This window comes from Aptenodytes patagonicus, chromosome 2 (genome assembly GCF_965638725.1).
Source record: "Aptenodytes patagonicus chromosome 2, bAptPat1.pri.cur, whole genome shotgun sequence".
Lineage (NCBI taxonomy): Eukaryota > Metazoa > Chordata > Aves > Sphenisciformes > Spheniscidae > Aptenodytes > Aptenodytes patagonicus.
This window is the reverse complement of record NC_134950.1, coordinates 65,737,777-65,751,377: the sequence shown is the minus strand read 5'-3', so window position 1 is coordinate 65,751,377 and position 13,601 is coordinate 65,737,777. Positions and strand designations below refer to the sequence as shown.

The following is a 13,601-nucleotide window of genomic DNA, read 5'->3' as shown; positions in this document are numbered from 1 at the left end:
AAGTTGCACTGGGAGAGGTTTCATCTCAACATAAGAAAATTTTTTACAGTAAGAACAACCATTCACTGGAACAACCTCCCCCGGGATGTGGTAGAGTCTCCACCACTGGAGATTTTCAAGATGCGATTGGACAGGGTGCTAGATAATCTCCTCTAGGTTCCCCTTCCCATGAAAGGTTGGACCAGATGATCTTTCGAGGTCTCTTCCAACCTGGGCTGTCTTATGACACCCATCAGAGAGCAGTGCAGAGCACGCTGTGAGGGCTCATGATGCAGAAGATTGTCTTTCTAATACAACAAGACCTCCACGTTCTTAGCACTTAAGTCTCAGTCAACTTTTTTTTTTTTTAAACATTATAGCACTGTGGGGGTGATTTTAGAATTGCGTTCATGGTATTGTTCAACTCCAGAACATGTTTCTCCACTATGTTTCCACCTTGAGGTGATGAAACTTAAGTAAACCTGGACAAACCAACATTCTTACGTAATAGATTACAAAACTGCTTTGGCTGCAAAAAAATAGTCCTGATGGCATTATAACTTGATGAAAGTATTGTGAAGTGTGTGGTTTAAAACTAGAAGCTGAGCTTCTACCATCAGTCATACACAGCATTTGCCACAGCATTTCTGCTTGCACTTCCAAAGTCTACAAAATACTCCGTGTGATTCCTCAGAATATGTGGAAAATATTTCACTGCAGCACAGTCAAGAGATTATGTTTCCATTTCCTTTACAATGTACTCAATAAATAATTGTGTTGTATTTTATAGAGTGATCAAAGCTAAGAGTCATGATACCACCTGTGACATGGAACATTTTACATCCATAAATGTCACGAAGTACAACACTGTACAAATTCAAAGTAGTGTAACATACTCTGCATAACTGCCTGGGCAGGTCTCTCACTTCCAATCCTGCGTAGGTAAAAAGGGATTTAGAGATATATTGCCATCCTAATCCTTACCCTCTCGGCCTGCACGGTTGACCTACACAGTGGAAGAAGCAAGCTGGGACATATGACTGGAACAACTTACTTTCAGCTGACTGCAACAGAGGAGGATCAGTTTGCGGCTGACTACTTTTTGGCTGATGGCATGCAACTACGAACGGTGTTTTCCTTGGAAACAGACTGTTGTGAAAAAAACCTACAGCTTTCAGCAACTACCCATACTGTCTTCCACAGATCCACAGACAATGTTAGCGTACACTTGCTCATGAAAGTAATAACCTAGGCTCTAGACAGTACTTGGTTGTTTATGAATACAATGAGATCATAATTTATATCTTGTTACGACGCTTAAAATTAGCACAGAGGCGCTCACTGTGGGCAGCGTGCGTCCCATTAGGCACTCCCTCTATCCTCTACCCATAGCAGCTAAGCCTTCCCAACAGAAAGACTGTTGCTAACTACAGAAATTTCCAAAACATCTCACATTATACCTGACAACTAAAATAAACTTACTTCAGATTGCCCCTCCTTCTGAACTAAACTATAAGATTGCCAGGATTTGATAGGAAGAACAAATAATGAGTAGTAGTAAAATAACTTCATTCTTTTACAGTCCTTCAGTTGTTATTTTTCTTTCTGGTAAGTTGCTGAACTTAGCACTTGTCTTCGTGAAAACAGTCTTCAAAAGTATAAATGGCTGCCTACTCATTTCTTTTCTTTGTAGCAAAGCAAACGCATATGATGTGTGTACAGACAACAAGCCAAGAGGAAAGCTAGCTGTGAATTTTCCGCACATCATCTACTTCTGTACCTGAGGAAGATCAGGTAACCCTAATGGCTTCCTGGCATTCCTTGAGTCAGCCACAGAGAAGAGCACTCAGGCAGCAAGCGACTGCGGAGCCTGTACCTACGCTCACACTCTGAAACAGTATAGCACCAGCCAAGAGCTGAACTCCACAGGAAAATACTGCTTTCGAAGGTCAAGTAAGCCTCCAAAATACTGAAAGCTTAACATAAATCTTGGGTAAAACTGTAGCTCCTAACCAATGCTAAAACGCTGAGTCCTCTCCACTTCCCTCCTCTGGTCACAAGCTTCTGACTAGTAAATACTTCAAGGAAAAGCTACATTTCCTTCCTTAGGGCTATTCCAAAGAATGATTCTGTAACTCTCCAAGATCTTTTTTAAGCCAAATGCAGGAAACAATCAATTAAGTAAGTTTTTTATTCCCATCCAGTTAAACTAGTAATGTTAGGTTTCAGTTGAAAAGCTCAAAATTATTTGCAAGAAACAGTAAAAGGTGATGACAAGGCTTGATGGCCGGACCCAGCACATTACCCTCCAGTGGTTACAGGTAGCCTCTCCTCTGTGTATCCGTATGTACTACCAACGCCTCTTAACTGGAAATCTTTCAGTGAGACAGTCATTTAGAGAACTACTTCTTTCAGAACATGAGTAAGTTATTACAAGATGATTGCGTACTTATATGTATGTATGACACATCACTCTGACTTTTGCCACTCGTTTTCCCAAAATGTGCTGCTTCATCAACTGGATCTTTTTACTTTGCAGGTATGGGGTAATATTGTACAAAACAGGCATACCAAATAGGTACTATCAGAAATTTCTCTACTCAGAGAAAAATGTTTCAAAAGAAGGATTAACAGTTCAATTAAATAGAACAGGGTTGGACTGAAGGACTTCATTCACTTCTGGTTTTACATTCAAAATGGAAATACCAGGACAATGCAATTTATTACAAAACTATTTTCTAAAGAGTACACAGAACATCAAACCCCCATTCATTTTTCCTGGCTACTTTTCTTTCAGACCTCAACAATGCCTTCCAATGACATACCATGCAGTCTTGTACATTTTACCGTATACATACAACATGTTAGTAGCACTTGATATTCCAAAATTCACATGGGCTTATGCAAGCACACTGAACAACAGGCACCTAGGAAATTCCTCTTTTTACTTCAAAGCAATTGTGTAAAAAATACACACATTTTTGAAGTACACTATCTTCCAACATTATTTGAAAAAGCATCTCAAATATATTTAGGCTGCTATTACATAGTAATAGGTATTTGGTTATAGCTGTTGCTCTTAAGTTGAAATCGTTACACAGCTTTTCCAATCAATTAAGGTCATTTGAAAATCATATGATCTTCATATAATGTTACTAGCACTGGAACATTGATCCATTTTTAAAGCACACGAAAAAACACCAGAACCTTACGAAAAAATGCCAGAACAACCTTACAAAAACCAAACATATTATTAATGACATTTACAGAAAGTGTTTTGTAACACAGATTCCAGTCCAGCAAGTGTGCTCCAAGTAACTTTATATATATGAATGATCCGATTTGACTCAATAAGATTACTCATATGCAAAAAGTTAGTTCAGAGGCAACTCATCATTTAAAATTCCTAAGGAAGATGAGGTAATTAAACAACCGTCAGTAAAGCCCTTTCTGTGGTAAACATAAAAAAAAAAATAGTTTAAACAGATGTATCAGAATTCTAGTTAACAAAGTCTTATATACTATAAAATGCATACTGTATAGTACTAATGGTGTCCTGAAAAAAAACTCTAAAGAATAGTTAAATGTATTTTTCATATGAAAAATTTCTAAATCCAGAGTTGTGCTTAATAGTGGCAAAACTCAGTCTCACTGATGAATGACTTAGTGATTTTATGTTTATTTTCTTGCGCATATTTTTATGTGTGTGTATGTATATATCTTATACTCAATAGTGGAACATCTCCATTTGTTCTGTGTTTTGCCACAATTTACACCTAAGTAACGTAATGATGTAACAGAAATTAGAACTTGGCACCATTAATACTGATGCATTCACCTTGTCCTCAACCACATTGTCTCCTAGACACAATAAAGGTGTAGCCAAAGATTTATCCCGCCAATAAGATACAGTTATAGGTCCCATGAAGATTACTGACACTGAAGTACCAAATATGTACTGGCCTTGGACTTAGCAGATAACATGCCAGTTTTGAGACACATTCAAGTTGACAATAAATCAGTATCACAGTTCCAATAACAGGAAAAAATACCTTAGAGGAATTTTTGTGTTAAAACATTCCACTTTTGAGTTAGCTATTAAATGGTAATGATCATAATGGACTAGGCAGTAGGGTTTTTTGTGGCCGAGATGTGCAGACATTTTACTACAAGGCTATTTTTTTAAACTTCTGTGATTTTCAACTGCACAGTATTTCCCCCTTAAATCAATTTTGTCTTCCAAAAAAAAAAAAGAAAAAACTCAAAAGATGTTTTAGCAGCAACCTTCTTATGAATTATACTTGTTTTCTATATCTGCACATGCAAACACTTCCACAGCCTCCATAACTCTTCCCTTTTGTGCATAGAAAAAAAGCAATAGTTACGGGTTATGGAAAGCTAGAAAGAGCAAGGCACACTAGTTCAGTACTGCTTACTAAATTGTAGATGTATTTTTTTCTCTCCCTCTCAGAACTGTCTCAATGTTTGTCACCAGAAATTCCTTTCTGAGAAGTTTGTTAAAACGGCACCGATTTCTCAGGGTGTATGGGTTATAACTATTTTTTTCAAGCACCCTTTTGAACTTATTTCAATTTTCTGTTTTTGATGATAGTCATGCTGACAACTTTTTTTGGTCCATCAAATTCTGCAGTACAATTACATGAATTTACTTTTAATAAATTACCATCTTTGCATATATCAGTCAAACCATGAAGACTAAACACTTGCAAATAAAATGCATTATTAATTTAATTGTCACAGCCTATTTAGCTAGCTTCTATTAGTATTTGCTATAATATGCAATGTATCAGAGGGCAGAATCAAATTCAAAACATAAAGAATAAACTGATTATATTGTCCTAGAGAAATTAAAAAATAGCAAGCTTGCAAAATTATAATCAAGGCATTAATGTTTTAAATAGGTAAGAAAACTACGTAACTTAATTTATAATATGTTTATACCCAAAGTGATGGTTTAACATGCCGAAGAAGGATTTCTTTGGTTCCTAAAGCCATTAAATGGCATCAAACTCTCTCATAATAGGAAGGGAAAGGTGGAAAGGAAAGCAATGGTGGTTTGGTATTTACTGCACCAGATCACGTGGCTTAAACATCCACCACCAGTGAGGGACTGCTACTAGAAAGTTATATTGTTGTTGTAGCTCTGCCACTACTGTATGATGCTGCTCTGCATTAAGCTGAAGTGCCAGCTAAAAAGGTATTGTAGGTAAGAAATATTCAAAAGATGGATGAAGAATTTTCAAAAGAAGAGAGCATGAAGTCACTCAAATATCACTTGTTTATGCTGGCCTGGGGGTAAAGCTGCAACAGCCTGCGCTATCAGATGGGGCAGGGAGGTTGCAGGCCTGAGATGGCTTCTCTGTTCCGTGGGCAGCCAGGGCTGCAAGGGCTGTGAACCTGCCACCTTGGGAGGGGTGGCAGGGGAGGGACACCCCCCCCGCCCCTCCTCCTCCTCCTCCTCGCTCCGTGCTGGAGGGACAGCCAGAAAGCCTTTGAGGAATACGGGAAGAAATGGGGAAAATGGAAACAGCCAGAAGGCTTTCAGAAGAAACACGCAAACAAAAGCCAGCAACAACCGATTTAGATTATAGCATCCTGCTTGTTTAGGAATTCATTTCAAGACGATGATCGCTAAAAATATGCCTCTCAGGCTAAGATACTATATTTGGAAATCTATTGTATGTATCCTTTATTGCGCACATATTCACTAGGGTAACGCAAGTTATCTCTATGTTGTATTTATGATGATTATACAGTAAGTACCCCCTTGTAAAAGAACATATTGGTATTGAATGCTTCCAGTTACAAAATAAGCCACCAGAGCAAAACATTTTTTATAATTGTTGCGCTACGACAAAAGATAACCAGCATAAACTTTAATATGATATCTGCTTTGATGAAACTGTAATTGTTGTTTCGATGCATCATTCTATATTTTAGATGAAACAGAATATCTCAGAACTCTTTAAATAACCATGTGTTAGGGAAATTCTGGTTAAGCACTTTGTAGAGGAAATCTCATTAAAAATATAAGCACCACTTAAATACGTGCTTAGTCAAACATAAGGTGTGTATGGTGTGTTAATTTAAAATTCTACTCTTGGGTCACTCAGTGATTTAAGTGTGACAAACTTGTGAGGAAAGGGTCTAATGGACTACCATTTCCAGCATCTTCAACATGACCCAGAAAGAGTTTTGCAGTGTTCTCCTACAACTGCTACCTATCATTTATTTTCCTCTTCTTTCATATCAAAACCAGAAAATACTCTTTATTTATGAAAGCGTACACTGAAAGAATGAGTTACAAGGCAGTAATACTTGGAACAGTATCAAGTATCCAGCAGTGAACCCTGCAGGTAGGATACCTCCATCTACCCAGACCAAAAGAGAATATGCGACCTTTTGGCAATCCAAAAACCATCCAGTTTTTAGTTGCCCCAAAAATTCAATGAAATAACAATAGCTATGCCACAATGCGCCTAATAAATCCGAGGCAAAATCTGTTCATTTGCAAACACAATGCTATTTAGTTTGTAACACACAGTTACATTTTAAACCAAGAAAAAATAACCTGCTCGCAAAAAGAGTTTGAAAATAAGTAACTGTACACAGATTGGAAAAAATAAATTAATTAGTTTTAAAAATAGTCAAGACACCAGATCTCTGTTCCTGCCCAAGAACACTGAGGAAACTTCCCTTTTGATTCCTCTGTGGCTTTGACCTCAGTGATTAACATAAATGTCAGAAAGTCATTTTATAAAGCTATGAGCATCAAGGCCAGCAAGGAGAAAAAAAAAAAAAGAATAAGATTTGATTTTGTACTTGGAGGGACAGTTACAACTATGGAAATTTTGAGAAAATAATATCACCTGTCAAAAAAAACACCCAAAAAGGTGCAAATCCTAGACCTTTTACGTAGAATTGCTTTCTACAGCAATTTTTCTATTGACACCCACAGACATGTCATAAGCACCATGCTGGCAGAGCACTTAAGCATGTTAGCTCCCTCTGTAGTTGGAGTTGAACTAAAAGTCCAGGTGACTTCATTCTGGATAAGCTAAGTATTCTAGATAAGGTCTCCACATATTATACAAGGTAAAATGAGGAAGAATTTTAAAGTAGTTTACCTTTCTTTGGGTGTGCCAACTCCATGCTTGCCCAGTAAATGAGTATTCAAATGCTTCTTCATCACAAACGCCACCCTACCAAACAAACAGAAAAGCCAGGAAGATTGGTTTTTTTATTAATACTTTTTTGGTTTTGTTTTTAAATACAGTATTTTTCTGTTTTGAGCATGCACTTGAACATATTTCATTAAAGGTGGACTTTTAAAAACCCCTGCTAGACTACGATTTAAATCTGGGAGTCCATTCTGTAACGACAGGTTTTCTTCAGATTGCAGTCATTTGGCTATTTTTCTTACAAATAAGTAATCACAACCATACATTGCTGATCAAAGAATGGAAAACCTGTTTCTGCTTCCCTTTGCAAATTAGAACATCTTATACGATATACTGATAATATAGTCTATTTTACCTAACATTTTCTCATGTTATAAACTAATAGAGTTTTAGTTACACCTTTGAATTTATTTAAGCCTAATGGGCCCATCCTGCAACCCTTCTTCATACAAGTAGTTCCGTTGTTTTGAATGAGTAACACAAAAATACAGCAAGATGAGATGCTTTAATCACTGCTTATGTCTGGTCAAACTTCATTGTATTAATTATTTAAAGAGATATACATGGAAACAAATTAATAGCCTTAGTTATTTTATAGCTTTGTGAAAAAAAGGATGGAAAAGGTGAAGCGCATGTTCATGAATACACTTTGAGAGGAATATTGTTCAAACTGGCAAGACATTGTTCAAAGCATCAACAGCAAAATATATACTACCTGGCATTATGTTTCTACCAAACACAACACAGATAATTTACTTTTATTTTGGTGACAGACATAATGAAACAGATAGGAGCCTATCGAGTACCATTCTTCCGCTGATAAGACCATAACATCAATTTAATTATGTCATGTGACTGCTTCAAACAATTTAGATATCACACTGAAGCTTCAAACTAAAATGGTTCTCTCGATAAGCAAAAATTTTACTGCTGCAACTTTCAGTGTGAAAAGGGCTTGCAAACATTTTTGTTAATTATGTATTACAGCTGTCCTTCATAAAGTTAATTACTAATAGCTGAAAGGCAATAGACTCTATTTGCATATGTACATGAAAGGCATGACATATGCAAAAATATGATTTTAATTAGCATTCCATGATATGAAGGGCTACAAATCAAACTGGCATGTTATAAGATTTTTAACATTAAACGCTGAATTCATCTGGACATGTTTGCAGTAATGGACAATGGAAGGACTGTAAAACACTAGCACTATGGGGTATAAGAGCCACAAAAGCCAAGAGACAGTACTTTTCCTTTACAAATATGTTAATGTAGCTTCTCCATGTCTGATCTACTTTGGGCACTTTCACATTATTACAGAGAATCTCTCTTGTGCATCCCTTAAGGTGTAAGAATATAATTCTGTCTTATTTAAAGGACAGCCATTTCCTTATTTTTTTTTTTTTTTTACAAAAAGCCATTAAAAAAAATTCTTAAATACTTTTCCTTATACAATTTAGAAGTATGGCACCATAATCATTACAACTGTGAATAATCTATCACACTGTTACCATCATTACTATGCAAGTGTCATCAGAATTACTGTACATAGGGAAAATAATTGTAAAAAAATAAAAAAATGTGTTCTAATAACAGCACAAGGCATTCAAAACATACTGCCCTTGCTTTTCGGCAGAAATACTAAACATTTCCACACAGCCGTGAAAGGTACCAAAGAGATTTTAATTTAGTAACACTTGTATTTCCTGTTACAAACCTCCATTCTAGCCCTTCTCTAAAAGAAAAATAAAACCAAAGATATTACTGTGAAAGGGCAATGTGCAATCGAAGTTGTAAAGGTATACTTTGCTATTTACAGGGAATATAAAGATCCCAACCAGCTACACAGTATTTGTAGGGAAGTTGGGTTTTTTTTTTCCTTCTGAGCCTGTGTACTTGAAGCTTCCAAACAAAAGCTGAACATTTCTTATACCACACAACTGCAGGGGGTACACACAGACGTGCCTTTCCGCAAAATCAAAGACAAAGGCCTTGTTAATAATGTGAAGCAATTAATCTCACATTAGCTGCCTCCTCTCTGTTGTATCTAGGTTCTGAGTAACCATTTTGCTGCTGTTACACAGCACAAATAAAATGAAGACTGACTCAGTAAGCGTCTCGGCGCCTACTAACATTTTAAGCTTTTAATGTAAGGCTTGAAGACTTAAGACTTGAGGAGTGCAGAATGCCTCCGTGCAAGCCTGGAGTGCTCAGCATAGCTCAGGAACAGTTCCCCACCTTACAGAATCAGGTCTTAAAAATAAAAGCTAAGTTGATATTTTCATAAGAAATTGAGAACAAGACAAAAAAAATACTACCAGAGACAGCCCTTATTGAAACAAAAGATTTTTTTTCTTTAGAACTGAGGCAGAGTCTACACATCTTGGTTTGGATGCTGAGTTTGAGGACAACCTGGAAAAAAAAATGACAGGTGCAGGAACTATTTGTGTATGATTATCAAATACTGCAGGTGATTTTAAGAGAGGTGGAAGTGGTGTTTGCTGGCTTTACAAAACAAACACAAAAAGTGTTAACTCTGGGTTTCTACGCAATTACTGTTTTAGTAGTCAAAAAATATTGGTTTTATCTATGCCAACAACTTACCTCTGCTGACATAAATCAGTTATTTCTAAGATACTGCCAGAACTGAATAGATAGACATGACTTAGCCTTGGTCGTTTCAAATGAATCTTAAGGGAAGTCTGGCTGGCACCAGTAAGGACTCAAAGAGTGAACGCTTTCAAGATAGGTTGCCCTAATACATCTTCAAATCAAAGAGAATCTTTCTGTCAGCTGCAGTAAGCACCAATTCAGGCTTTGCTGAATTTCTCATTTCTTATTTTTTAATTCTAGCAGAAATAGAAATGCTCAAATGCTAGAAATTAACTGGTTTCAGAAACACATCAAAAGGGAGTAAGAAAAACCCATAATTGCCATACTCTACCGTTTCTAATACATGCAAACCAGGCCAGACTAGAAGCCTGGAACCAGTTTTACAAACTCTGATATGGACATACTCATCCCCAACCCTCACGAAGACAAGAAGTCACAGCCCAGCTGCTCTCCTGAGAGTCAGCTCTTGTAAGGCAGAAATGTCTAGTCTAGTCTATACATCCATGTCACGGTCACTGGGAGTTCCCTCCATTCGCTAGGAAGACTGCTCCTAGAAGCCTCCTCTTGCAGTGGAAAAAGGTGGGTGGGTAGCATTTCATTTGCTTGCTGTGGCATTCTGCTGGTGTAACTTTTTTGGTGATTTTCAACTACTCTGGCTCCAAACTAGCAATATCCTCCGTCATATACACTCTATGTTCAAACTTCAGGATAAATTAAAGACAAGTTGAAAAATGACACAGAGCTTTAGAATAGCATCCACACTCCCTATGGACAATTTTTTGCACATAAACTATAAATAAAAATAACTTTCAATCATAATTATATGAGCACCTTTCCCAAAATAAGTTTGCAGAATATTCTGTTTTCAGTTTAGAAAAGTTGTGGCTTTGTAGGAACGTGTCCACTCATATTCCATGGCAGTCTTCAAATAGAACGTCTGTAACTGATTTAGGAGCCTCTGCAGACTTGTCTTTAGTTATACAATCATATTTTAATGTACAAAAGAAACAAAGGGACTTCTAATTCTGGGAATAAAGAAACGTATTGGACAATCTTTACCTCTACTTTTTAGTCTAGTGTAATACAAGTTCTTTGGCATGTACAATGTTTATCATCGCAGTACTCAAGGAATATGAACAATCTGTCATGTATTGTCTGTTCTCTCATTTTCTCTGCAGGGAGAGAATTGTGCTCTGTGAAGTATCTTGTTTTGAGAGGGCAAAAGATTCTAGGTTTTATTATGTTTTGAATCTATAATAGCTTTTTTCTTTCTAATATGTACATCGCTGTGTTAATGAAAAGCCAAGTTAAAAAACCAAATGCACACAAACCAAAACGAGCATTCTGGACCATAAAGTCATGAAATCTACTATTTCCTGAGTGTTTACCAAGTGCTCAGCCTTGGCCTAGTTCCAAGGAAGGAGCTACATCTTACCTCTACCAGAAAGTCTCTTGAAGCCATGTCAACAGACCAGTCATCTTGTAACTGCACATAACTGCTGAGGAGGACCAGGACAAGAATTTATTTTTGTGGGACTCTACAAACAAGGTATCTAGCAGTTGAAGAGCCATTTTAAATCACTTCTCAGTGGGTACATTGCTCTCTCAACTGCTCTTGGAGAATTTATCTTACAGACAACAATGTTCAATGACGGCAGAAAAGTCTAGGAGAATAACAATGAACATCTACCCTTTATTCATATTCTCAATATCCTTTACATCTCCTTTAAACTGTTCAGAAGCTCTTTATACATGAATTTAACCCTGAGAATACAGGTAAGCTACTGCATGACATGTGCAGGCCCCAAGTACACAGGATATTTTAAAAAAGCTCCTTGAAAGCCTTTTTTTAAAAAAACAAACAAACAAAAAAAACCCAAACCACACCCACAAACAAAACCGAAAAAAGCAGAATAGAATGCTGTTATTTTTAAATTGTTAGTATTTGGTACTTGGTTTTATCATAGGTTTCAGGCACTCAGAAGGGATAGAATGGTTTACCATTTTCGATAAATCGCCTGGGAGATCTGACAGCTTCAAGGAATAATAAGAAAAAGGATCTTTCAAACTTTTATTCACCATCACAGAATATGAGGAAATAATATATTATCCTGTCTGCATCAGTTTTTGTTTTCCATGATCTTTGCTTGAATTTCTATCCCTGTATCTTCACCTGAGGCAAGAAACCAGAAAACCAAGGCAAGCTGCATGGATCATGCCAAGAAGAGGGACACTACGTTCGGGCAAGTAAATAACAACATGGACTCGATGGTTCTTATTACCTGAATGAAGTGCTCTTGTTCTTTACCGTGTTTTGAAATACGCTGCAAACCCTAATTGTTTGTAGTTGAATGAGTGGTTCATATGGAGTCATGCCAACAGTTGTATCAATTAGAAAAAGAAAGAAATAGTGCAGTTTCTCAAGGAATATCATGACCCTCATATATTTCGGAATGTTCAATAAAATTTGTACATGTAATTACAGATTTTTGCACGCATTTAGATTTGCACACATAAAAGTAGAACTTCATATAGTCACATCAGCACTTAGTCAAATAGTACACAAACAGTCTATGCGAACTTAAAAAACTTTAAGTTTTTTAATTCTCAAAATTATATAAAAAGTTGCTACCCAAATCTCATCTGTCTGTCAGGATTTTGTATTCAGCAGGTCAGCTTCAGGAACAAGAGTGTAGAGGAAAACGCAGAACTGCCCAGAAAGCAATGGTTTTCTATGAACAAGTAATCATTTTTTCCATGCATCAAAAGTCTAAATTCCTGGGAATTTCTTCAAGTCCATCATTCGTGGATGTTTGCTGATTCTGAAGGGTCCAGACTGGGGCGCTGATAACTCTCTCGCATGACTGCGCGCAAGGGACTCAATTTAAAAGAAAGTAACTGGCAGGGCAGAGTCTGGTGTGGAAGATATCTCGTAGTCTGAAAGGCTTCGTGCCCTTTGTGACAAGATGTCAGGTTCAAGTAAATATCTGGCAGGGCGAAGTCTAGTGTGGAAAACATCCAAATACCTGAAAAACTTCATGCCCTTTGTGACAGGACGTCAAGTCCTAGAACCCTGCATAGGAAAGCTGGGGTTTTCTGCTGACTCATTTAGCAGCCAAATGAAGCAGGTCTCATTACTTCCAGCTAACAGTTATGGTTATTCTTCTCAAGTTTAAAAAAAAAAAAAAAAAAAATCAATAACATTTCAGAAGGTTAACAAGTCATGCGTAATCACCCAGTCTGCAATGCTGAGAGCACTGTGACCCACTGCCTTACACTCCCTGCTGACCCCATGTGTTAAAGAAGGACATGGCTATTTTATGCTCCACCCTCACCAACACTCTTAATTAAACTGGAAAGTAAAACACATACACTTGGCATATGTAGCTCCTTCCTCCTCATCTTCAAGTGCAAGCAACTTGGCAGACTGGAAAATGCAAACTTTTTCTCTTGACAAGAGAAACTGAAAGAGGCAAATGAGGACAACTTCGCCATCAATAACAAGACAAGAACCAGAGTAACATGGCAAGAGTATCATGATAATTCATGGAACCTGAAGACTAACATAAGTTTTAAATTTCTGAGAATTATTATCCTTTTTGCCTTAAGTTTGAAGGTGGGGTTTTTTTACAATTTTCCATGCAACAATCAGGTATGTTTCTCAATTATTTATTAACTTTTCACCTTTGCCATGGAGATGTTTTGTTGCTGAAGTTCAAAACCCAACATTTCAAAAAATTAATTTTACGTCAATATGCGATCCTCAGTGTAACAGACTACAACCTTCTCTTCTAAAAATACCTC

At 36.9% G+C, this 13,601-nt stretch overlaps 1 protein-coding gene across 2 annotated transcripts in view; it reads right to left on the bottom strand.

The window, feature by feature from the left end:
- Positions 1-13,601, bottom strand: part of ZNF407 (zinc finger protein 407) — a 350,620-nt gene that overhangs the window by 208,312 nt on the left and 128,707 nt on the right. For both annotated transcript variants that reach the window (XM_076330088.1, XM_076330089.1), the window contains exon 4: positions 7,128-7,202. In XM_076330088.1, the coding sequence (XP_076186203.1) occupies positions 7,128-7,202 (75 nt within the window). The remainder of the gene's footprint in view (positions 1-7,127; positions 7,203-13,601) is intronic.